The following is a 24,272-nucleotide window of genomic DNA, read 5'->3' on the forward strand; positions in this document are numbered from 1 at the left end:
CAGAGAGAACTCTCAAAGAATAGTGGCTGCTATTAGATCAGAACCTGGTTCTCGGGACTGCCGCTTTGACACTGCCACCTGATGTTACAAGTCTGTGAAAACCTGGCCAAGGGAGAAGTAAAATAAAGTCTGAATTTCTTAATCTGAACAGGATAAATCTCAGAAGAGCCAGATTGCAGGAGAGGGAGGATGAAGCAGACCCATGGGCGGAACCACTTCTCCACATCAGTACTTCTGGGTTTTAACCTACTGGGGTTTCTAAAAATAATATTATCTTAACATTTAAAGATTAAAAACATTTTCTGTAGATAAAAAGGAAGTGGTCATTCCATGTAAGGCTTAAATGGTTAAGGAGTTGGCCTGATGAATTGCAGGCCCCCTTGTTAGAATGAAAGTAAGAGATGTCAGCTGGTGGCAGGAAAACTGAACATGGACCAATGGGGGCAGAAGTCTGCTTTTCCTGGACGCTGATTTATGGGTGGGGGTGGCTGGAGAGTTTCTGTTAGGTTCTATCAAGGACACTTCTTGGAAGGTAGAAAAGCATGTGAGTTAAGAACACTGGCTGAGAGCTAGACACTTCTGGGTTCGAATCTCACCTCTGTCATTTTATTCCTATGTGACCCTGGGCAAGCCAGTTAGCTACTATAAACCTCACTTCCTCATCTGTAAAATGGGGATAATAACACCTTCCTCCTGTGTTTATTGGGAGGATTTGATGAGTTTAAATGATGGGAGAGAGAGCAAGTAAGTTCTTTCATGGGAAGCTGCTCTATAAAATTACTAATCATTACATAACGACAAGGTGTTAATAGTACTGTAATGTGTCACAGTGATAAAGGAATTACGTTTGCTGCCTCTTCCCTAGGCCTCAGAACCTTGGCATAGTGGGTTTTAGACTAATCTTTTAAAAATAAGAACAAGAACCACCCCTTGCCACCCCAACTGATGAATTTTTTTCCTTCTTTTTTCTTTTTTTTTTGAGACGAAGTCTCTCTGTCACCCAGGCTGGAGTGCAGTGGCACGATCTCGGCTCACTGCAAGCTCCGCCTCCCGGGTTCACACCATTCTCCTGACTCAGCCTCCCGAGTAGCTGGGACTACAGGCACCTGCCACCATGCCCGGCTAATTTTTTTTTTTGTATTTTTAGTAGGGACGGCGTTTCACCGTGGTCTCGATCTCCTGACCTCGTGATTCGCCCGCCTCAGCCTCCCAAAGTGCTGGGATTACAGGCATGAGTCACCGCGCCCGGCCCCAACTGACGAATTTTTATGTAATTGTGAGATGTATGGCTGTTAATAGTATTAATTACCTGGCTTTTGTTAAATAGTCATTCTGGGAATGTTGCGTAAATTAAATCTTAGTATTAATACTGAGGATTTGTTTTAAAAAGTTTTTTTGGATCTCAAAAGGCAAGTCTTATGAGATCTAAAATAGTTGTTGGTCTAAGGACTTTGTCATCACCTTGTCTGAATCTCTGGCGGTTGCTCAGCTGGCTTTCACCCCCACAGGAAGCTTTGTAATTGAAATACAACATGGCAGAGTCCATACCTGTGCACAATAATACTCTGAAACCCTAAAATGTGAAGCTCTAATTGTTGCTCCTCTGCCCTACTCACCAAGAAATATGTATTCTTCATCAAATAATTATAGGATCGGAGAACCTATTTGAAAGAGAAAAAGATTTTCCTGGCCTTTATCATCAATAAATTTCCCACTTGGTTAATTGCATCCTGTGTAATTACTTTTGTCCTGGGAGGGGAAGGGTTGAAAATGTTCAGAAGGAATGTGAAATCGATATCTCGCCATTGCGGCAGGCTTTGGGGCTCTCCAGCTGCAGTTGGACCACTTCAGTCTCTGTGGGATACACAGCCCCGGTGCTGGCGCTTGTGGCCGTCAGAGCTTAATCCTTTTGAAAGCATCTAGTCGGACGTGCAGTGGGGGGAGCTCAGGTGGCAGGAGGCTGGGCTGGCGCCTTTCAGCAGCACTGTGGGTGTCTCGGGGCCTCGGAGGCTGTATGAAGAGCACACACTGGGCAAACCCTTGGGTGTCTGCCTTTCAGGCATGATTAGAGCAAGAACCGCTTTGTAAATCACACAGGCATTCCCCTAAGCTATTTAATCTCAAGCCTCAGAACCCCTTGGGTGCAGACACAATTTGTTGGGAATTTTGTATGTTGCTCAGTGAGATGTGCCAAAAAATGTAGAGCTAAAACTTAAAGTGGAAACATGGTTTTGGGGGATTCCCTAGTCAACACTGGGAATTATCATCAGCCGAATGTATTCTGTGTAATGACCTAGAAATTATATATTCCACTTCAGACTTTTTATGACCAATTGTAACTGGAGTCTAAATATTTGAACCCTAATGCCAGAGAGGCAATAGGTATTTATGAAATAGCTGGCTGGATTAGGGATTAATTAGTAATGGTGGGATGGAGAAAATCACCTGGTCTTTACCAGAGGAATGCAGGGGATGTGTTTTTTCCATTCTATAGACTCAGATAGCCTGGCCAGAGTTAGAATTCCTTTAACTCTGGTGTGTAGGTAGAGAAGATGGTAATCTTGGAGGAAGAAGAGTATGTTCAGAAGTAATTAGGTTCACTATTAATAAAAGCATTCTGCTTTGCTTAGGCATTGAATTCCTGAAAGGATTTCGGGTAATACTGGAGGAGCTGAAGTCAGAGGGAAGACAGTGCCAACAACTGATTCTAAAGGATCCGAAGCAGCTCAACAGTAGCTTCAAAAGAACTGTAAGTCACACTGGGGAATGTGCTCCTGAAGACATGCCATTGTTCCAGGGTCCTGAATAGTGTATTCAAAGTCTGAAATTGGAGAAGGAGGGGCTATGGGGTCCACCCCACCCGCCAAGGTGGGCAAGAATGGTACAGCAGCACCTTGAGCCTGCTCCACACTCCCAGGGAAACTCTTCAGCACCTCCCTGTGTAAACATGCCTCTCGGGTTACTGCTGGAGCAGCGATCCTGGAAGGTGTCTTTGTGCTCCAAAGAGTGTATGTGGGCTCACCCTGCCCCCCAACTCTGAGGTTCAGTATTAACAAGCCATGGGTTCTTTGCCAAAAAAACAGACTGCATTGTCCATCTTCATGGTTAAGCGATCCAAACCTCAAGTTGGTCCAGAAACTAGACCTGACTTCCTGCTTCCCTGGAACACGTCCTGCAGCTCTGGAGTTGTGTCTGGGTGGCAGTTGGGGTAGGAGCGAAGACCTTATGAAGGTGGAGGGGTGAGTAATTTCTCCATGATGTCACTGTGTTTTTGTTCCCTTTTAGGGAATGGAATCTCAACCTTTCCTGAATATGAAATTTGAAACGGATTATTTTGTAAAGGTTGTCCCTTTTCCTTCCATTAAAAACGAAAGCAATTACCACCCTTTCTTCTTTAGAACCCGAGGTGAGTATGGCCTTTCCTGCCTGGTTCCCATGGGAAGACTTTTCTCTGCTTTTAATGATTTTTCTATAGAAATGTGTTCAAGAACGTGCCAAGGCCAGGCGCAGTGGCTCACACCTGTAATCCCAGCACTTTGGGAGGCCGAGGCGGCAGATCACAAGGTCGGGAGTTCGAGACCGACCTGGCCAACATGGTGAAACCCTGTCTCCACTAAAAATACAAAAATTAGCCAGGTGTGGTGGCGGGCGCCTGTAATCCCACTACTCGGGAGGCTGAAGCAGGAGAATTGCTTGAACCCAGGAGACGGAGGTTTCAGTGAGCCGAGATTGGGCCACTGCATTCTAGCGTGAGTTATAGAGCAAGATTCCATCTCAGGGGGAAACAAACAAACAAACAAAAAACATGCCAAATACTAGTATGAAACAAGCATGGCAAGGAGAAAAGCATCCAGAAAAGCACTTTTTAGAATTAAGGTTAGGTACAGACACTGCTCATCTAACCAGATATACCCACTCCTGGCTTGTTGTAGAACAGACCTGACAGTTGATATTTTTGAGGATGCTGTGACCACCGCTAAGACAGTCTGCATTACCAGGTACAGCACACGCCTATGCTCTCGGCTATTTGAGATGCTGAGGCAGCAGGATCGCTTGAGCCCACGAGTTTGAGGCTAGCCTGGGCAACATAGCAAGACCCTATTTCTAGTTAAAAAAGACAGCTGGCCAGGTGCGGTGGCTCATGCCTGTAATCCCAACACTTTGGGAGGCCAAGATGGGTGAATCACCTGAGGTCAGTAGTTCGAGACCAGCCTGAAAAATATGGTGAAACCCCGTCTCTACTAAAAATACAAAAATTAGCCGGGCGTCATGGCGTGCATCTGTAGTCCCAGCTACTCAGGAGGCTGTGACAGGAAAATTGCTTGAACCCAGGAGGTGGAGGTTGCAGTGAGCTGAGATCAAGCCACTGTACTCCAGCCTGGGTGAAAGAGCAAACCTCCGTCTAAAAAAAAAAAAAAAAAACACAGCCATGTATCAAAACGATTAGATTAAAGAAAAAAAATTGGTCTGGCTCGGTGGCTCATGCCTGTAATCCTGAGGCAGGAGGATTGCTTGAGCCTAGGAGTTTGAGGCCAGCCTGGGCAACATAGCAAGACCCCATTTCTAGTTAAAAAAGACAGCTGGCCTGGCGCAGTGGCTCACGCCTGTAATCCCAGCACTTTGGGAGGCCGAGGCAGGCAGATCACGAAGTCAGGAGTTCGAGACCAACCTGGTCAACATGGTCCCCGTCTCTACTAAAAATACAAAAATTAGCCGGGTGTGGTGGCATGTGCCTGTAATCCCAGCTTCTCAGGAGGCTGAGGCAGGAGAATCACTTGAACTCAGGAGGCGGAGGTTGCAGTGAGCTGAGATGGTGCCCCTGCACTCCAGCCTGGGCCACAGAGCAAGACTCCATCTCAAAAAAAAAGGAATAAAAAGTGTAAGTTGATTTTGTGGTAAAGGGTAGGAGCATGAAATGATTCCATCTTTTACCTGTTATCAGGAGGGTGGCCTGTCATTTTCAGGACTAGATTAAGCGCGGTGGCTCACGCTTGTAATCCCAGCACTTTGGGGGGCCGAGGCTGGCGGATCATGAGGTCAGGAGATCGAGACCACGGTGAAACCCCGTCTCTACTAAAAAAAATACAAAAAAAATTAGCCGGGCGTGGTGGTGGGCGCCTGTAATCCCAGCTACTCGGAGAGGCTGAGGCAGGAGAATGGCGTGAACCCGGGAGGCGGGGCTTGCAGCGAGCCGAGATTGCGCCACTGCACTCCAGCCTGGGCGACAGAGCAAGACTCCGTCTCAAAAAAAAAAAAAAAAAAAAAAAAGAAAATTATTTTCTAGAAAGTTCTGTTTATTTAATGTCCATGTGCCAGGCCCTGTTCTAAAGGCATTCCAAATATTAACTCCAAATACCCTACAAAGAATTTAATCGTACCATCCCCACTTACTAGATGTCGAATCCCACACAGAGAAGGTGAAGGGCTTGCTGGGAGTTGGATTTGAACCCCAGAAGTCTGACTCTGGAATCCATGCTCTGAACTCAACCACCCACTGTGCTGGGTCTGTTCACCTTCTGTTCTGTACAGGTTATCTCTTTAATCTTCCTGAGTTGCTGCTTTCAAACTTTGGTGGCTGGTCACCTTGCAACAGGCAGCAGCTCCTTCTTGCCTTCCTAATCAGTCTTTGTGTCATTCAAGGCTTTGGATGGTCAGTCCTGTCCAACATCCCCTCCTGTGAGGTCTGGTTGCAGCCCTCATCCATTGTGATGTTTCTGTTCACGACTCCAGCCTACATCAATGTTTCCCTCTGCAGAATTCTTACTGTGGTTTTTTCTATGCAGCAAACTTATTTTAACAATCGGTCTCATAATTTTTTTTTTCTTTTGAGATGGAGTTTCGCTCTGTCGCCCAGGCCGGAGTGCAGTGGTGCGATCTCGGCTCACTGCAAACTCTACCTCCTGGGTTCACGCCATTCTCCTGACTCAGCCTCCTGAGTAGCTGGGACTACAGGCGCCTGCCACCACGTCCAGCTAATTTTTTTGTATTTTTAGTAGAAACGGGGTTTCACCATGTTAGCCAGGATGGTCTTGATCTCCTGACCTCATGATCCACCCGCCTCGGCCTCCCAAAGTGCTGGGATTACAGGCATGAGCCACCGCGCCTGGCCCTCATAATTCTTAAAATAAAATTCCATAGGGCAAAGACCATGTGTATGTCACATCATCTCTAGATGACTTGCACATAATAACCGGATAGAAGATTCAAGGAATGCGTTTATGAAAGCCTCACCTAAATCAAAATTAGTGTAAATTAAGATGAATTTTTCCTGTTGGCATAGAATCAATGTGTCTATTTGGGGGTAAGGTGGAGGCAGGGGGTGTGTTCCTGGAATGCAAACATTTATCACCATTTCAGTGCACTGTGGTTTTGATGCTGCCCTCAGTTTTCTTGGCATTATATGGAGACTTTCCCTGGGTTAGCAAGCAGCATGGCATAGTGGACTAACTGTTTGGCCTCTCTCATTGTGTTTTTACTGCGTTTAGATTCTGTTTCAAAGCTATTGGCTTTGGTACCTGCTTTTCAGTGCTGACACTACTACTTATATGCCTACATGTCATTTCAAGAAACCATCAAAAGCATCTTAAATTAGAATACTAGTGAAGGTTAAAATAATCCTGCAGCAGTTACCAGGACCACTCCAAAGTTCTCTTGTGTCTAAACATCTCCACAGCGGGGTAGGGGCCGGCATCATTTCTGTTTACAGCTGAAACACAGCCTCCACGTGACTGTAGCATGAACATAGCTCTGCTGCCCTTGGCCACCAGCCTTGAAATTATGTAATGCCTGACAAGCTTTTAAAATCTGGGTGACTTTATACTGTTACCATTTATGTGGCATAAAGTGAACTGCATTAATATTTTTATATTTTACCATTTAAATTTTCATAAGATACAACTGCACAGTAGTGAAAATTCTCATTGAATTGATATATTTTATACCTTTTCTAGCATCACCCGGCACAGTATCTTTATATTTCATTGGGTTGTTGGGAGAGGAAAACGTCAAACTGTCCTAAAACTAAAAACATGTATCTTTATTTTCTTAATAGCCTGTGACCTGTTGTTACAGCCAGACAACCTGGCTTGTAAACCCTGTAAGTAATACTGTTCTTATCTATCAAGTCTCAAAGTATTGCCACTATGATGGTGTTGGGGTAGCCTCTGGTTGCTCACTCTGGGTCCTACCTCCTTCCAGTCTGGAAGCCTCGGAACCTGAACATCAGCCAGCATGGCTCGGACATGCAGGTGTCCTTCGACCACGCACCGCACAACTTCGGCTTCCGTTTCTTCTATCTTCACTACAAGCTCAAGCACGAAGGACCTTTCAAGCGAAAGACCTGTAAGCAGGTGAGCTGCTGGGTGTACATAAAGGAACACTGCGTGTTTCAAAGTGACCCCCGGGCCACTGGAATTTGGGTTGCTCAATGTGAGCATTAGGCTTTGTTGGCTGTCAGTGGTTTGTACATACTTGAGAATGTAATCACTGGGCATGTCTCAGGGCCATCTTGCCACTGTCCTTCATTCCCTAGTTATCTGTAACCCAGCTGTCCTGGTGGTGATATAGCCTGGTAACAGTATTGCCAAGGAATAAACAAGAAGTATTTCTCATTTGTTCATATATATATATATATATATTTTTTTTTTTTTTTTTTTTTTTTTGAGACGGAGTCTTGCTCCGTCACCCAGGCTGGAGTGCAGTGGTGTGATCTCGGCTCACTGCAGCCTCCACCTCCTGGGTTCAAACGATTCTCCTGCCTCAGCCTCTGGAGTAGCTAGGATTATAGGCGCATGCCGCCACGCCCAGCTAATTTTTGTATTTTTAGTAGAGACGGGGTTCACCATGTTGCCCAGGCTGGTCTTAGACTCCTGACCTCAAGTGATCTATCCACCTTGGCCTCCCAAAGTGCTGGGATTACAGGCCTAAACCACCACCTTGGCCTCCCAAAGTGCTGGGATTACAGGCCTGGCCTGTCCTTTTATATTTTAAACACTCATCATGTGCTCTCTGTGTGGCAGGCCCTGAGCTTTATGCTCCTTGAATCCGTACCGCTCTATGAAACAGAGGCCGCTGTCATCCCCATCTTACAGATGAGAAAGCTGAGGCTCAGGGAGGTCACCTGGCTTGCTCAAGGCCACACAGCTAGTAAGTGGAAAAACCAGATCTAGGAGCCAAGCCACTGATAACTCAGTAGCTACTGATTTTACAAATAGGCCAAGGTTAGCCTTTAAACTGGGAGTGGCCAGAAGAGTGGAAACCGTTTCATGGATGTTCACAGGACTGTCTGACCGCCACTGTGGATATCAAGAAAGTTTTTGGTCGTGGTGGCAAAGCCCAGTACCTCCTTAGACACGCTCCTGTGTATGTCAGGTTCTGTCATAGTTTGCTCTCCTTGCCGGCTCTCATCTCTATCAAGGTCTTTGACCTCCTGCTCATGTTAAAATTATGGCAAATAAAATACATATAAACACAGACTGGTAATTTCTTTCCTCACCCTTTTATTAAGTAAAGGTTGTTCAAACCAGTTTGTCTTCAAATCAAATATTCCTGCTGAGGGTGCCACCAGCTAAGCATAGACTATGGCAAGGGTCCTGGGCTGTCCTGGGCCTTTTATCAAAGGGAAGTTCAGATAGCATGTGGTAGATAAACAGTTATTTTTCGATCTAATCACATTTTCTGAAAACCGTGGTTGAGACTGGTGGCAAGTCTCCTTCAGCTCTGGGGGAGAAAAAGTGTCCTGATGACCTTTGTCCAAGAAGTAGTTTTTGAAGTGTTCTTTGGTCTGTTGCAGGAGCAAAATACAGAGACAACCAGCTGCCTCCTTCAAAATGTTTCTCCAGGGGATTATATAATTGAGGTATGCATAACACAAGAAAGCCCTATTAATGCTATAGAATGAACCCAGTTCATATAGAATTCCAACTGTTTACAACACTAAAATTTCAAGCTATTGAAGGTGTGCACAGTTATATTTTTATATGGTTCTTAACATGCTTTTAAAAAAAGTTTATATATAATTGATTTTTGATCTCTTCATTAAATATTTCAAATAAATATTTTTATGTAATCATATGGTCCATATATAACCATGGTTTAAAATCTCTAGTTTTCCTTAATACTACAAAGATATATTTTTAAGATTTTACCTTAAATTTTTTTTGTTTTAGTATGAAAACAGCAAAATAAGTTATGCCCATTACTTTTGCCTACACTCCTCTAAGTTTCTGTTGCTATGCTTCTATGTACGTATAAATGAATTCTAAACACCACTTCAAAGAACATGTAAATGTAATGTTTCAGTGAAACCCCGTCTCTTGTAAAAATACAAAAATTAGCCGGGCGTGGTGGCGGATGCCTGTAATCCCAACTACTCGGGAGGCTGAGGCAGGAGAATCACTTGAAACTGGAAGGTGGAGGTTGCAGTGAGCCGAGATTGCGCCACTGCACTCCATCCTGGGCGAAAGAGTGAAACTCCCTCTCAAAAAAAAAAGTAATGTTTCATTTCCTTTTTTTTTTTGAGACAGAGTCTCGCTCTGTCGCCCAGGCGCTGGAGTGCAGTGGCGCAATCTCGGCTCACTGCAAGCTCCGCCTCCCGGGTTCACACCATTCTCCTGCCTCAGCCTCTCCGAGTAGCTGGGACTACAGGCGCCCGCCACCTCGCCCGGCTAATTTTTTTTTTTTTTTTATATTTTTAGTAGAGATGGGGTTTCACCGTGGTCTCGATCTCCTGACCTCGTGATCCGCCCGCCTCGGCCTCCCAAAGTGCTGGGATTACAAGCGTGAGCCACCGCGCCCGGCCTTCATTTCCTTTTTAAGATTACCTTTTCCTGTATCAAATTGGTACTACAAATAATAAGAGTACAAGGAAAATAGAAAAGGAAATTAACAATTTGTCCATAGTGCCACCATTCAAAGACAACCAACATGTCTTAACATTTTGGTAGAAACGCCTAGTTCTTGCATTCCTTGGAAGCAGTGTGTGGTTTTCGACTGATACACCTTCTTAAAGCATTAATGGAGGCCCAGTAAAATCAGTGGAAGGATGCCAGTTTAATTGAGCATTATTAGAACATGGGACTCACTAGCTGACTTCTTCAGTGAATACACAGCCTTTTGATTACTAAAAGAAAACATAATGAAGCTTAGAGTTTCGAGTTGGTAAAGCAGAGATGAACCTGAGTACACATGATGCCTAGTCTCAGTCTGGCAGATGATTACAGGCTCCAGCAGCTCTCTTTTCCAAAACTCAGCCATTCTCCACTACTTGCTTCCCACACCTTCCCACACTGCCCACTGATGGAAAAGATGAATGAAATTACCATTTTTTTCCACTTACCTGGTATATTATCACTTTAAAAAAAACAACGTAGCATCCTCTGTTTTGCAGCTGGTGGATGACACTAACACAACAAGAAAAGTGATGCATTATGTCTTAAAGCCGGGTAGGTGCTTTTTTGTTTGAAATTTGGCCCTAGACTACTATAGACCAAGGTATGTGATACTCTCTGTACTTCGTGATTTACAAAAACAAAACAAAATTTGGCTCCTCTCTCTTAAATGATGTTCCATCAAATCTGACTTTTCTTCCATTCTAACGTGGATATCTGGAAGATTAAAGCCAGTTTGGTGTGTATAGCTCGGACTAGATAAATAGTCAATTGTCCTCTGAAGAAAAGTGGTGGGAGGGGAGATTTCCTTAGGCAAAATTCTCACTCAAAGGTATTTTATGTCCCAGCCTGACTCTTAACTGTTGAATTGTTCTTTGCAACTCTTTAAAAATGAACCTTTGAATCCTTTTTTAATCACCAAACCACACTAGAGAAAGGTGGTTGCATGGTCCTAGAACCTGTTATGCAGCTTATGTTTAAAAAGAAAAAAAGTTGTTTCTCTTTGAACCTTTACACTGCTTAAGTTTAAAAATTTTCCCTTTGAAATTTCCCAGTGCACTCCCCATGGGCCGGGCCCATCAGAGCCATGGCCATCACAGTGCCACTGGTGGTCATATCGGCATTCGCGACGCTCTTCACTGTGATGTGCCGCAAGAAGCAACAAGGTATCTCTTTGTGTCCTGTGTCTCCCCACAACAAGGGGCAGACCAGGGGTTGCTGCCAACAGAAAGAGAGACTGGGAGTACCTGGGTCCTCCAGGATGGCGCCTGGGAAGCATAGCTCCTATTCAGTTCCCAGAATTAGTATTTGGCTTTTAACCTCAGGAGCCACTATAAAAACAGGTATCATTATATATCTATTTCTTGAGACAGGGTCTCGCTCTGTTGCCCAGGCTAGAGTGCAGTGGCACAGTCATAGCTCACTGCAGGCTCGACTTCCCAGGCTTAAGCCATCCTCCCACTTCAGCCCCCTGAGGTAGCTGGGGACTACAGGCATGCACCACCATGCCTGGCTAATTTAAAAAAAAAAATTTTTTGTAGTCATGGGGTCTCACTATGTTGCCTAGGCTGGTCTTGAACTCCTAAGCTCAAGCATTCCTTCTGCCCCAGCCTCCCAAAGTGCTGGGATTACAGACATGAGACACTGCATCTGGCCCATAATTCTATTTTCAATGATGGGATAGTAAATTCAGGGACATAAAGGAAGCCTGAAGTATAAGTAAGGATATGGGTAGCGCTTGGTCATTTACAAAAGTCACCATGAGACAACCTTCTGAGGAGTTGGAAATGATCCATAGCTTGGTCTGGGTGAGGGTTACACAGTTGTATACTTCCATAAAAATTCACTGAGATGTACACTTAAGATTTATGTACTTTACTTTTGTAAATTATACCTCAATAAAAACTCTTTTAAAAAAATATCAGCTCTGCCCGTGCTTAATTGGTCTAGTAGGTGCACTTGGCTGCAAGAGCCAGTTCTGGGCACTCTGCTAACCAGGGTGACCCCTGCAGCATTTCTTAGTTTATCCAAGGTCAATTTCAGGTAAAGAACAATTTTTGACCATTCGTTGCTCCACTGCGGAAATCAGCTGTCCCATTCCAAGTGATGATCTGAGGGGGCTGATGGAGTTGGGGAATGGGACTGCTCTAGGTAGATATGTTCTTTCTTGAAGATAGCACTGGGTTTCAATTCTTAGGGAACAGAACAAAGCGTTGCTTGCAAGTGTCAACCTTATCTTCTTTTCCATAGAAAATATATATTCACATTTAGATGAAGAGAGCTCTGAGTCTTCCACATACACTGCAGCACTCCCGAGAGAGAGGCTCCGGCCACGGCCGAAGGTCTTTCTCTGCTATTCCAGTAAAGATGGCCAGAATCACATGAATGTCGTCCAGTGTTTCGCCTACTTCCTCCAGGACTTTTGTGGCTGTGAGGTACGGAATCTAAAGTCCCTTCTCCTACCCTGGCCAGGACACTTGCCCCGTACTCTCTCCCCGCTGCCTTCTCCTCTCTTCTGGGCCTCCTGTGGTGACACCTGCCCTTGGCTAGTGCCATAGCTTTCAAACTGGGGATAGTCTCGCACTGTTTTCTCAGTCTGTCTTACACATCACCAGCACTAAATATTTCATAAGACTTAGTTCCAACTCTGACAAACTCCTGCTCTAAAGCTTTGAGTGGCACCCACCTGGCAGGAAGTTTTGTAAGCATTAAGAAGACCAGTAGCTTCCATGGAAACATGCAATTGGAGTTGAGGGGTGTCACTCATGACATCCTAGTGAGCATGTTCAGGACAGAAGCCCCACTTGGAGAGTCAAAGAGAGAGTGGCAAGTAAAGCAGTGAGTTCACACAATTGTTTGGAGGAGTTCTGCTGAGAAGGGGAATGAAGGATGGGGCTGCCATTAGAGGGGATCTTGAGGTCCAGGGAGAAGTGATAAACAAAGGGCTCTGTGAAGCTGTTTGACTATTGACTGGTGGAATCATAGACAGGGAGAAACTCATGATGCAGGAGAGGGCACTGGCCAGAGAGAACAGGGAGGTAGGAAGGGAGCACTCCCAGAAAACAATACTGTGTCAAGCACTGAAATGATCTGCTCTGGTTTCTTAGCTGTTCTCTTGAGTTATTAATATGTTATTAATATGCTTTTCTGTAATGTCAGAATGTACATTTTTAGAGTGAAGTCTGAAACTCTCATGCAAGGCATACCCTGTTTCTTGCAAATGCAAGAATTGTACAATAATTGTGTGACTGGAAGTTGTTTTTGCTTTGAAACTGCCCATTGGCATGTTTTTCAGAATCTCTCCATGTGGTGAGGCTGCCCCCTAGTGTCAACATAACATACTACGCTAGCCTAGTTTCCCTCTGCATGAAAGCGGTGAGGTTGGTGGATCAGCACGTGCTGAAAACTAACTGCACTCTAGCCAATGGCACACAGTTTTCAGATACCACAGGCAACCAAGTTTGCCCTACTTCACAAGTATTTAGCCTCTGGGGAAAATGCTCTTCCAGTTATTAGTGTAATAGTTACTGTAGAAAATTTGGAACTAGAAAAGGATGATAAATAAAACATTGTCTGGAATCCCAACCTGATTAAGGAAAATCTTAGGAAGAGGAAGTCACATTTCATGTGTGGTTTATTTCCGTCCAGTCTTTTTCCATATAGGTGAGCTCACATATACTGTTTTGCCTTTGGGGCTGATTGAAATGATTTTTTGCAGTCTCAATAATTTTTTACACTATTAGTAGTTATATGTCAACTGCAATTTTAAATAGCTACATGATCCTCCATACTGATTTGCCATAACTGAGTTAATACAAATATTAAACATTTCAGTGGTTCAATATTGTCCCATTTGTGATGATTTCCCAAGAAAGATGCCTGGAAATGGAATTGCTGGGTCAAAAATAGGAACATTTAAAAAATGCTTGGTATATACTCCCACTGAGCTTTTAGCATGTGTAATGTTAGCAAGAATTAAGGAAAGTATAAGACAGTTCAGGGTTATTTTCAGCAAGTGGATGGATGTTGGGGCTTTTTCCCCATTGGTAACATCTTAGAGCAGAAGAGGAGAACAAAGTCATTTCAGAATGCCCTTCCCTGTAAGATAGTGTGGCTGCTGTGTTTGGTCATAGCTATTGGGAATTAATATCTGAACTACAGAAGGAAAGACACCAACACAATAACCAAGAGATGTTTCCGGCAGAATTAGGTGAAAGTGGTCTGAGAAGGTGAAGTCCTCTGAGGGGCTACACATGTCTGATTTTCTCTCCTTTGTCAGCCACCCCCACAGTCTCCCTACCAGACCGCCTTTGCGGGTAAAGCTTTGTCAATTACCAGCCTTGTAGAGATGTAGCCTTGTAGACCTGTGTGAAGCCACAGAGGAAGGTGCTAGCCAGTCCTGAGTGAGTTACTCAGAATGACCATGTTAATGCAGTTCACTAGCCTCCTCTCCAGCCGTGGACCAACTAGTAAACAACATAGGTGAGCCTGAGGCTATGAGAGTGTCAAGATAGGTCCCCTTTGTCAGTCACTGTCTGGATGTGTCACCTATAATTGTGGGTGATTGGCATTCAGGCCTGAGCCCCATCTCCCAGCTCACTTTGGAGCCACTCATCCACATCCTCCTCTCAGAGCCTGCCAGCCTTCTCTTCAGAATCTGCCCCTCCAATCTAGGCACCTCACTCACCAGATCAACCAACCTCAGTTTCTCTGTCCTGTGCTCTCTACCACCTGTTGCTTCCTTGAGGATGTCCTATGTAGGGTGTGACTTGGGCAAGGTGCCAAAAGCGCTGTGCTTCTGTCCCCTCACTTGTAGGGCACGAGTGGTAATGACTCCATGTGATACAAAAATGGATGGATGGCAAGTTTTTGCAGAGGGACTAGGGTATGACCATCACCCACGGAACTTTAGCTGTTCCTTGGTATAGTGTAACTTGGAGCCTGCACATAGCTGTGCTAATAAGGGTTAAGGGGCAGATGAGATGGCCTCCTTCTGACATTTCCCTTCCTGTTACTCTCTTACCGAGCCTTCTGTATGGGTGAGGTGCCTTGTTCTCTTTCCAGGTGGCTCTGGACCTGTGGGAAGACTTCAGCCTCTGTAGAGAAGGGCAGAGAGAATGGGTCATCCAGAAGATCCATGAGTCCCAGTTCATCATTGTGGTTTGTTCCAAAGGTATGAAGTACTTTGTGGACAAGAAGAACTACAAACACAAAGGAGGTGGCCGAGGCTTGGGGAAAGGAGAGCTCTTCCTGGTGGCGGTGTCAGCCATTGCTGAAAAGCTCCGCCAGGCCAAGCAGAGTTCGTCTGCGGCGCTCAGCAAGTTCATTGCCGTCTACTTTGATTATTCCTGCGAGGGAGACGTCCCCGGTATCCTAGACCTGAGTACCAAGTACAAACTCATGGACAATCTTCCCCAACTCTGTTCCCACCTGCACTCCCGAGACCACGGCCTCCAGGAGCCGGGGCAGCACACGCGACAGGGCAGCAGAAGGAACTACTTCCGGAGCAAGTCAGGCCGGTCCTTATACGTCGCCATTTGCAACATGCACCAGTTTATTGACGAGGAGCCCGACTGGTTCGAAAAGCAGTTCGTTCCCTTCCATCCTCCTCCACTGCGCTACCGGGAGCCAGTCTTGGAGAAATTTGATTCGGGCTTGGTTTTAAATGATGTCATGTGCAAACCAGGGCCCGAGAGTGACTTCTGCCTAAAGGTAGAGGCGGCCGTTCTTGGGGCAACCGGACCAGCCGACTCCCAGCACGAGAGTCAGCACGGGGACCTGGACCAAGACGCGGAGGCCCGGCCTGCCCTTGACGGTAGTGCCGCCCTGCAACCCCTGCTGCACACGGTGAAAGCCGGTAGCCCCTCGGACATGCCGCGGGACTCGGGCATCTACGACTCGTCTGTGCCCTCATCCGAGCTGTCTCTGCCACTGATGGAAGGACTGTCGACGGACCAGACAGAAACGTCTTCCCTGACGGAGAGCGTGTCCTCCTCTTCAGGCCTAGGTAAAGTGCCTTTGGGGCCGGGTCCTAACAGGCCGCAGCCTTTGACCATGCTTCTGAAATCGGTCAAAGCGTTTTTCAACTTTTGGTGCCAACTTACTGGGCAGTGAAACCTGATGAGAACACAGCTCGTTTGGTAGTCTTGATTTATACCAGGTGATGGGAGTACTCACATGTTTGAGTTGCAGAAATACTAATGCTAAATTATAGTGAGCTGCCCAGACCCTGCAAGGGGTGTTGTGCCACATACAGTATATGCACTGTATCACTTTTCTAAACTCCAAAAACATCAGACACGAAAACACATTGGGCCCCAAGGGTCTTGGGTAACAGTTTGTGGACGCGTGTCTTTTTTAGACCTGTAGTGTTTACCGCCCCCCATTGTCTTTAAAGCTACATTCATTCAGTCTGGGATTCATGGGTACAGTATTCTTTCTATCCTTCAGCATAGGGTCCCAGGTATGAGGGCTCTCTAGGAAGGCCTGCTTCCTCAGGGAGCATCAGGTAGATGCCATCTCAGGCTGTGCCTTACCATGTCTGTAACTAGTTGGAGTCATGCATACAAACCCTTGACTTTTTTTTTTTTTGAGATGGAGTCTCACCCTGTTGCCCAGGCTGCAATGGCACGATCTCAGCTCACTGCAACCTCTGCTTCCCGGGTTCAAGCGATTCTTTTGCTCAGCCTCCCGAATAGCTGGGATTACAAGCACGCGCCACCATGCCCAGCTAAATTTTTGTATCTTTAGTAGAGATGGGGTTTCACCATGTTGGCCAGGCTGGTCTCAAACTCCTGACCTCAAGTGATCCCTCAACCTCGGCCTTCCAAAGTGCTGGGATTACAGGCATGAGCCACTGCGCCCGGCCCAAACCCTTGACTTTTAAGGAAGATCTCTTCCTTCCTCAACTAAGGGAACTAGAACTTGTTAGGAGGATGAAAGTGCCCCATCTTGAGCTGGTTGGGATTCTTGCCTCATTTATACAGAGCCCATAGTCCAAACCCAGATCCAGCCACATTCTGGCATGAGCACCTGCCCAGCCCAGTGAAATGCAATGACAGTGTGACTGTACTCTCTTCTCTCCTTAGGTGAGGAGGAACCTCCTGCCCTTCCTTCCAAGCTCCTCTCTTCTGGGGCGTGCAAAGCAGATCTTGGTTGCTGCAGCTACACTGATGAACTCCACGCGGTTGCCCCTTTGTAACAAAACGAAAGAGTCTAAGCATTGCCACTTTAGCTGCTGCCTCCCTCTGATTCCCCAGTTCGTCTACCTGGTTGCATGGCCCACTTGGAGCTGAGGTCTCATACAAGGATATTTGGAGTGAAATGCTGGCCAGTACTTGTTCTCCCTTGCCCCAACCCTTTACCGGATACCTTGACAAACTCTTCAATTTTCTAAAATGATATGGAGCTCTGAAAGGCATGTCCATAAGGTCTGACAACAGCTTGCCAAATTTGGTTAGTCCTTGGATCAGAGCCTGTTGTGGAGGTAGGGAGGAAATATGTAAAGGAAAACAGGAAGATACCTGCACTGATCATTCAGACTTCATTGAGCTCTGCAAACTTTGCCTGTTTGCTATTGGCTACCTTGATTTGAAATGCTTTGTGAAAAAAGGCACTTTTAACATCATAGCCACAGAAATCAAGTGCCAGTCTATCTGGAATCCATGTTGTATTGCAGATAATGTTCTCATTTATTTTGATGTAGAATTTACATTGCCATGGGTGTTAAATAAGCTTTGAGTCAAAAGTCAAGAAAGTGACTGAATATACAGTCACCTTTTATGAAATGAGTCTCTGTGTTACTGGGTAGCATGACTGATTGAGGTGAAGCTCACAGGGCCAGGCTGACCGTCTTGACCATTCCACTTGAGATAGGTTGGTCAACGTGCAGAAGGCCCCGGGACCTCAGCACACACAGCCTCCTCTTGGTCTGAGTAGGCATCATGCGGGGGCCAGATCTGCCTGCTATTTCCATGGGTTACATTTACTGTGCTATATCTCAGATGTTGGTGTCTGGAAGTTTATTCTTAAGAGACTGCTACCCAGCTGGTCTGTATTATTCAGAGTTGCAGTTCGTGCTTTGGTTGGCCTTCTGGTCTAAAGCTGTGTCCTGAATATTAGGGATCAGAATTCACTGAAATACAGCAGTGTGTGGAGGTGATGGCCAGTTAATCTGCTGAACTGGTTTTGACTAATGAAAAACCTCTTTTTAAGATGGTAGAATGGAGGTGATAGTCACAAAAGTAAATGTTCCATTTTTATGAATGACTTTCTACAGAGTTTCTATTTCTAAAGAAAAAGCAATTGTTCACATCCCATAGCATGTGTGTAATGAATGCTGTCTTGGTCTCCCCTGTGGAAACCCTTCTCCCCGTGCCTTAGAGCAGGTGTGGACATCTCTCACTACCTTTCTCATGGGTGCTGTTAGATTTTGGCACCCCGTTTTCTCAGCATTCAGCCCAGGGAATGTGGTTTTCACTCCTTCGACAGATAAGACCAACATGAAGGGGTATATTGAGAAACATGCTGAGGCAGGGTGGGAGGTGGGATGGGGCAGGGCTTTCCCTTACAAGCACATGCATGGCAGGTGGGGAAAGGGGGGCTTGCACCCCTGCTGGAAAGAAAAGGTTTGTGTATATTTCTGATGCAAATGTCATACTCACTGCTCTGTAAAGGCAGCTGGCAGCTTTTTGGGAGAAGAACGTGCTCGTCTGTTCTCTGGCATCAAGTTTCTTGCAGCTGCTCTGAGGGAGAGACAGTGAGCTGCAAGACTTCCTCCCCGTAAAAACAGGCAACTCAGAGAAGAGTCATTTCATGTTGTTCCTATGGAATCTGGAATGAGCGCAGAGCTCCTACCCACACATGACTGCCCCGCCATTTCATCCTAGGCATTCTGTGAAGGAGATTGGTTAGTCCAAACTTGCTAACATACGAAAATTCACTTGGAACGTGATGAGAAATTTCTTACTGAGGCCAAGAGATGTTTCCTGTCCCAGAGGAACCATTAGGAGTCACTTTTAGGGTATTCAGCTTTGCTCATGAAATAAGGCATCTCTGAGAAAGTGGCCCCAGGGAGAGAATGGAGGACTGGGAGGAGAAGCATTAACTGGGCTCCAAGGGCGTGTGGGCAGAGAGCTTGCTGTGTGAACTCACTCCTTAAGAAAATGGAAGAGAAAAAGAGAGTGCTAGTTAAAAAATCGGGATGTTTTAGTTTGGATGTAGGGTTTTGATACTTATGTTGAAATACTAATGTTTCTGATCAACAGAATCAAACTCTTAATATACCAAGTAATGAAATGACAGTGTGATTGTCTCAGAATAAATTGAGAAGTCCAACTTCCTAGTTTGGTTTAATTAGTTTCACTTTTTCTCCTCTCCCCAGTATGCTAGAAATGGGAATCGTTGCCCTGCAGATTACGGCAAAACATCTGTTTTAAGCAAAGCTGCATTTTTTGACTCAGAAATTGTCCCAGACGGTGGATATAAGATGAAATTCAGAAAAACGTTCTGCCAAGTCACAGGCTTTTAGATATTGTGGAAACAAGAAATGGAAAATAGGGATGATCTCCATGAGAGGCCTTGATCCTGACAGTAAAAGGCTTGTGTGGATAGGTTAGACAATGTCCTCTAGAAAAGAGACCAGGGATAAGTCCAGGGTTCCAGGAAAACCAACAAGCCTGCGGGTAGCTGAAGGTAGAGTGCTAGTTGTTCATCTTAAATTACCAATGAGCTACATACAGAAAGGACTTAGCATCTGATGTCGTCAGCTTTGCCAGGAGAGTGATCAAGGAGGTTAAAGCTCAGGTAAAGGTGTGCCTTCTCAGAGATTGGCTACAAGCAACAGAGACCACCTCAACAGACTCAGCCCAGCCATACAGGATGCAGAAGCTCCTCCAGAGGGCTGTCTTGGGCCTTTGAGGCAATTGATCTCCAGAAAGAATCAGAAGTCATTCCAGTCCAGGCCCAGGTATTCAGATGGTGACCCAGCCAGATAATAGTATCTTGAGCCAGAAATGAGATCAGGCCATAAAGTTAGGAGACAGTTTTTAATTGACATGTTAGCAATAACTGAAGACAGTCTCAGATCAGAAGTTCAATAAAATGTCTTTAGCAGTGGTGACATCATTGGAATCAGTGTGTACTAGTAAGTCATGGATATTTAAGTTCATATATGTTTGTCAGAGTTCAGTCTTATAACTTCATAGCCACAAGTATGTTTTTTAAAATACCAACTGTTAGTCTCAGGTCTCCTGACTTAAGTGCAAATAAACAGGAAGACTGTCCTTCAAAAGATGTGGGGTTACATGATTTTCAGAGCCTTTTTTTCAGAGTTGAGCATCTTTTCTTTTAAAAGAAATAAAGGGCGAGAGGACCAATTTTATTCCTTGAGGAAAAATGACACACCCTTCTCCCAAAAGAAAGAAAATTCTCTGGCCCCCCAACTTCAACACTAATTTGGCTCCCTGAAGAAGAGAGAAAATATTCTGTCTTTATTGAAGAGAAATGGGCAATGCCAATGTGAAGGTTGCTAGTCTTTTTTATTTTCTGTTGGTGAAGACTACTACTGCTCTTATTTAGCAGATCTTATACCTTCAGTGGTCGCCAGTATAGCACGTGAGGTATAAGGAAAACAGCGGTGTGATGATAAATAGTAATTAATATACTTTGTCCATGTCAGAGAGCAATAGGGAATGGTGGGGACTGTGGCAAACTGAAGCGCCCCTGTTCCACCCACAGGGGGTAATTTTCCAGTTGACTGTGGCCATGAAGTATTTCCTGATCTTCCCATTTTCAAGAAAAGCTGACAATCTGGATTTTTATATGAAAAATTCTGATTTTAAAAAATATTGGCAACTAAGTTAAAATTCAAGTGAATTTAGACCCAGCAGAAGACATGGATGGACCTGATTTGGTCCACTGACTACCAGTTTGTTAACCTCTGCTTTATAAGATTTGAAGGAAAGGCATTCATGGTAATTACAGATGGTGCCACCAGAAAATGCTCTTGCTAAATGCAGCCAGTAGTTAGATTGCTTCTTTCTCCAATCTCCGCCACAAAGAAATTTGACGTGATTCTGAATGCATTGGACATGTCTTGATTGCGTCTTTACATTTCATGGTGTCTTAAAGCCAAGCCAGTTGTTAATTTCAGAATCAGATTTATGCTCTCTCAATTTAAAAAATGCTGGGAACAATTTCTTTCTTTCTTTCTTTTTTTTTTTTTTTTTAAGATGGAGTCTTGCTCTGTCGCCCAGGCTGGAGTGCAGTGGCGCGATCTCGGCTCACTGCAAGCTCCGCCTCCCGGGTTCACGCCATTCTCCTGCCTCAGCCTCATGAGTAGCTGGGACTACAGGTGCCTGCCACCACGCCTGGCTAATTTTTTTGTATTTTTAATAGAGACGGGGTTTCACTGTGTTAGCCAGGTTGGTCTCGATCTCCTGACCTCATGATCTGTCCGCCTCGGCCTCCCAAAGTGCTGGGATTACAGGTGTGAGCCACTGCGCCCGGCCTAACAATTTCATTTAAACTCCACAACCTAAAGGGCTTTGTTTATAGTTTTAGCTCTTGGCATAATAATTTTTTTTAGATGGTGTGCAATTCTGAGCATAGGCGAAGACATGATTAGGAAAGCAGGCATTTGTAGAGAGTAAGGCAAGGAACTTCCTAGCGTCCATCAGAGCCAGGTATTTGCATTATCTTCCGTTTTAAGTGGTCTGTGAATTGACTATGTTTTGGAGGTGTGAAACAGTATACAGAGAAAAGCTTTTCCTGATACTGAGATATCAGTTAGGAGTCCAAATGAGGCGTTGGGTCATCCTTGCCATATCACCTCCTTTCCAGGCTCAGGGTGAAAATAGACAAAAGGAAATCTGACTGCAAGCCAGTGGCTTTGATTCCAGTTTCAGAGTTCAGGGACTAGGAGAAAGTTTAGATTATCTAGCATATTCTCCCCCTGGTGTCAGACAGGGCTGTGCCTGAATTATTCCAGACATATGGCTGTAGATGGTATTCTTTATTTTATAAGAAGGAGATTCTGTAACCTACCCTGCTGATCAGATAGTTCTTTGTATGTCTTAGAGAAATTCAATCCGGCTTCCTTTTGTTCAGCTTATAGTGGAGAAAGAACAGCTGGTCACCTTCTATGTATTTGAAAACCACAGTGAAGTCATCCCCCTGGTGTTTTTATTTCAGTGATAAATAATTCCACCCACTTAAACCATTCTTCATGGCTCTTGTTTTCCAGGGACCTAATAATTTTCACTGCCGTAATGTTTCTCAGCTTCACACTTAGTTTAGTTGCCCAATGTTGGTGCCTTACTCACATTGGTGCCTTGTGAAGACCAGGCTCAGGATGGGGATTATGGGGAAATTCTTGCACACCCAGCTCCTCTTACCACTTAAAAATATAATGGCACTTTTACAAAATTATATGTCGCCTATATTCATTGAGAATTATTTGACTACCACATTTTTTCCCCCAGTGGTAGTCATCTAGCATAACTTGTGTTTGTTTTCCTCCTGAGATCAAACACTTGGTGCTTATTCCTGATGTGTACTCTGTTGAGACCAGCTCTTACCTTCTGAGTGGCAGCTACCCCTTCCTCCCAATTTTAGATCCTATTTTTACATATCTCTATAGATATCACCTTTATTTCATGACTCACAATATTAAATGGTACAGACTTTGGTTTAACCACTGGTGAGGTAGCAGCAGTAGTTGCTAAGTACCACCTTCCCATTGCTGTTTGAGGGCTAATTTGCAAAGACATTTGAATCTCCCAGTGAAGATGTCTGGGGAATTTTGGCCAGTTGTCTTCCCTCTTGCCCTTTTGTTCTTTAAAATTCAGCTTGGACCACAGACACCTCCGGGATCTTGTTTATGTTCTGCTCTCAATTGACCAAACACTGCGTTTTGCACAATCAGAAGTCTCACAAAAGCAAACAGTTATGACTGCATATCTGATGTTTATATCCTGTAAAATTTCAGGAAGATTCAGAGGCAATCTTCTATTTGTACGTGATGTAGACAAAATTAGCTGCTCCAATTGTTAGACAAAAAATTGCCATTGGACCACACTAATGTGCTCATCTGTTGTTTTAAAAGTTTGGTATCAGGCGGGGCACGGTGGCTGACACCTGTAATCCCAGCACTTTGGGAGGCCAAGATGGGCGGATCACCTGAGGTCTAGAGTTCAAGACCAGCCTGACCAACATGGTGAAACCCCATCTCTACTAAAAATACAAAATTAGTCAGGCGTGGTTGTGTGCGCCTGTAATCCCAGCTACTCGAGAGGTTGAGGCGAGAGAATCGCTTGAATTCGGGAGGCAGAGGTTGCGGTGAGCCGAGATCACGCCATTGCACTCTAGCCTGGGCAACAAGAGCAAAACTCCGTCTCAACAACAACAACAACAAAAAGTTTGGTATGTTTCTCTCAAGAAAAAAGCATGGTGAGTCCAGACAGCAGCAAAAGCTTTTGTGAAAACCAATTGTGTTCGTCTAGATAGTAAGTAACTCCTATTTTTACTGTTAATTTTTTATTTTTTTTATTTTTATTTATTTATTTTTTTTGAGACAGAGTCGCACTCTGTCACCCAGGCTGGAGTGCAGTGGTGCGATCTCGGCTCACTGCAAGCTCCTCCTCCCGGGTTCACGCCATTCTCCTGCCTCAGCCTCTCCGAGTAGCTGGGACTACAGGCGCCCGCCGCCACGCCCGGCTAATTTTTTGTATTTTTAGTAGAGACGGGGTTTCACTGTGGTCTCGATCTCCTGACCTCGTGATCCACCTGCCTTGGCCTCCCAAAGTGCTGGGATTACAAGTGTGAGCCACCGCGCCCGGCTGTTAGTTTTTTAAAAGAGAATTTTTCCCTGTGGAAACTCCCTGTTACTACGTCCTAGGGGAGAAAGCCTGTGGAATACGGTGGTTATTGATGGCGTTGCCTTTGTTTCATCTTTGAGTTTGCCCTTTGTGGGATCTAGTGGGATAATGAGCACTGACAGAACTCTTAACAGCGTGCTGTATTTTTGACATTGAAAATGTTAATGACTTGATTTGTACATAACTCTGTAAATAGGTGAAAGTAGATCACAGCTGACATTTACAAAATGTTTTTGTACCTTAGAATTTCTGCATTAAATAAAATGTTTTAAGGTTGTAGTGGCTCATTTTCAGCACATCTTTCTTGTTTCCTGACTGTCTGGGGTTCCCAGCCCAGTTTTCGGAGGGCTCTGCCTCAGGACGAGGAGGCCAGGGGTGGCCAGTCTTCCTTGCCCTTTAGAGAACAGGATCCTGCTGCCCTAGACCTTCAGCTCGGCTCCGCAGGCAATCAGTCGCTTATTACCCGTGTGGCATCAGGAGGCCTCCCTGCTACAACAGGGTTACTTAT

General features: G+C 45.0%; 1 protein-coding gene across 2 annotated transcripts in view; it reads left to right on the plus strand.

The window, feature by feature from the left end:
• Positions 1 to 24,043, plus strand: part of IL17RD (interleukin 17 receptor D) — an 83,085-nt gene extending 59,042 nt beyond the window's left edge. For both annotated transcript variants that reach the window (XM_063645407.1, XM_055273211.2), the window contains exons 4-13: positions 2,631 to 2,749; positions 3,286 to 3,406; positions 7,052 to 7,096; positions 7,198 to 7,349; positions 8,792 to 8,857; positions 10,388 to 10,442; positions 10,943 to 11,053; positions 12,138 to 12,322; positions 14,952 to 15,894; positions 16,976 to 24,043. In XM_063645407.1, the coding sequence (XP_063501477.1) occupies positions 3,289 to 3,406; positions 7,052 to 7,096; positions 7,198 to 7,349; positions 8,792 to 8,857; positions 10,388 to 10,442; positions 10,943 to 11,053; positions 12,138 to 12,322; positions 14,952 to 15,894; positions 16,976 to 17,088 (1,788 nt within the window). In that variant the 5' untranslated portion in view covers positions 2,631 to 2,749; positions 3,286 to 3,288 and the 3' untranslated portion in view covers positions 17,089 to 24,043. The remainder of the gene's footprint in view (positions 1 to 2,630; positions 2,750 to 3,285; positions 3,407 to 7,051; positions 7,097 to 7,197; positions 7,350 to 8,791; positions 8,858 to 10,387; positions 10,443 to 10,942; positions 11,054 to 12,137; positions 12,323 to 14,951; positions 15,895 to 16,975) is intronic.
• The last annotated feature ends 229 nt before the right edge of the window (positions 24,044 to 24,272 follow it).

This window comes from Symphalangus syndactylus, chromosome 1 (genome assembly GCF_028878055.3).
Source record: "Symphalangus syndactylus isolate Jambi chromosome 1, NHGRI_mSymSyn1-v2.1_pri, whole genome shotgun sequence".
Taxonomy (NCBI): Eukaryota; Metazoa; Chordata; class Mammalia; order Primates; family Hylobatidae; genus Symphalangus; species Symphalangus syndactylus.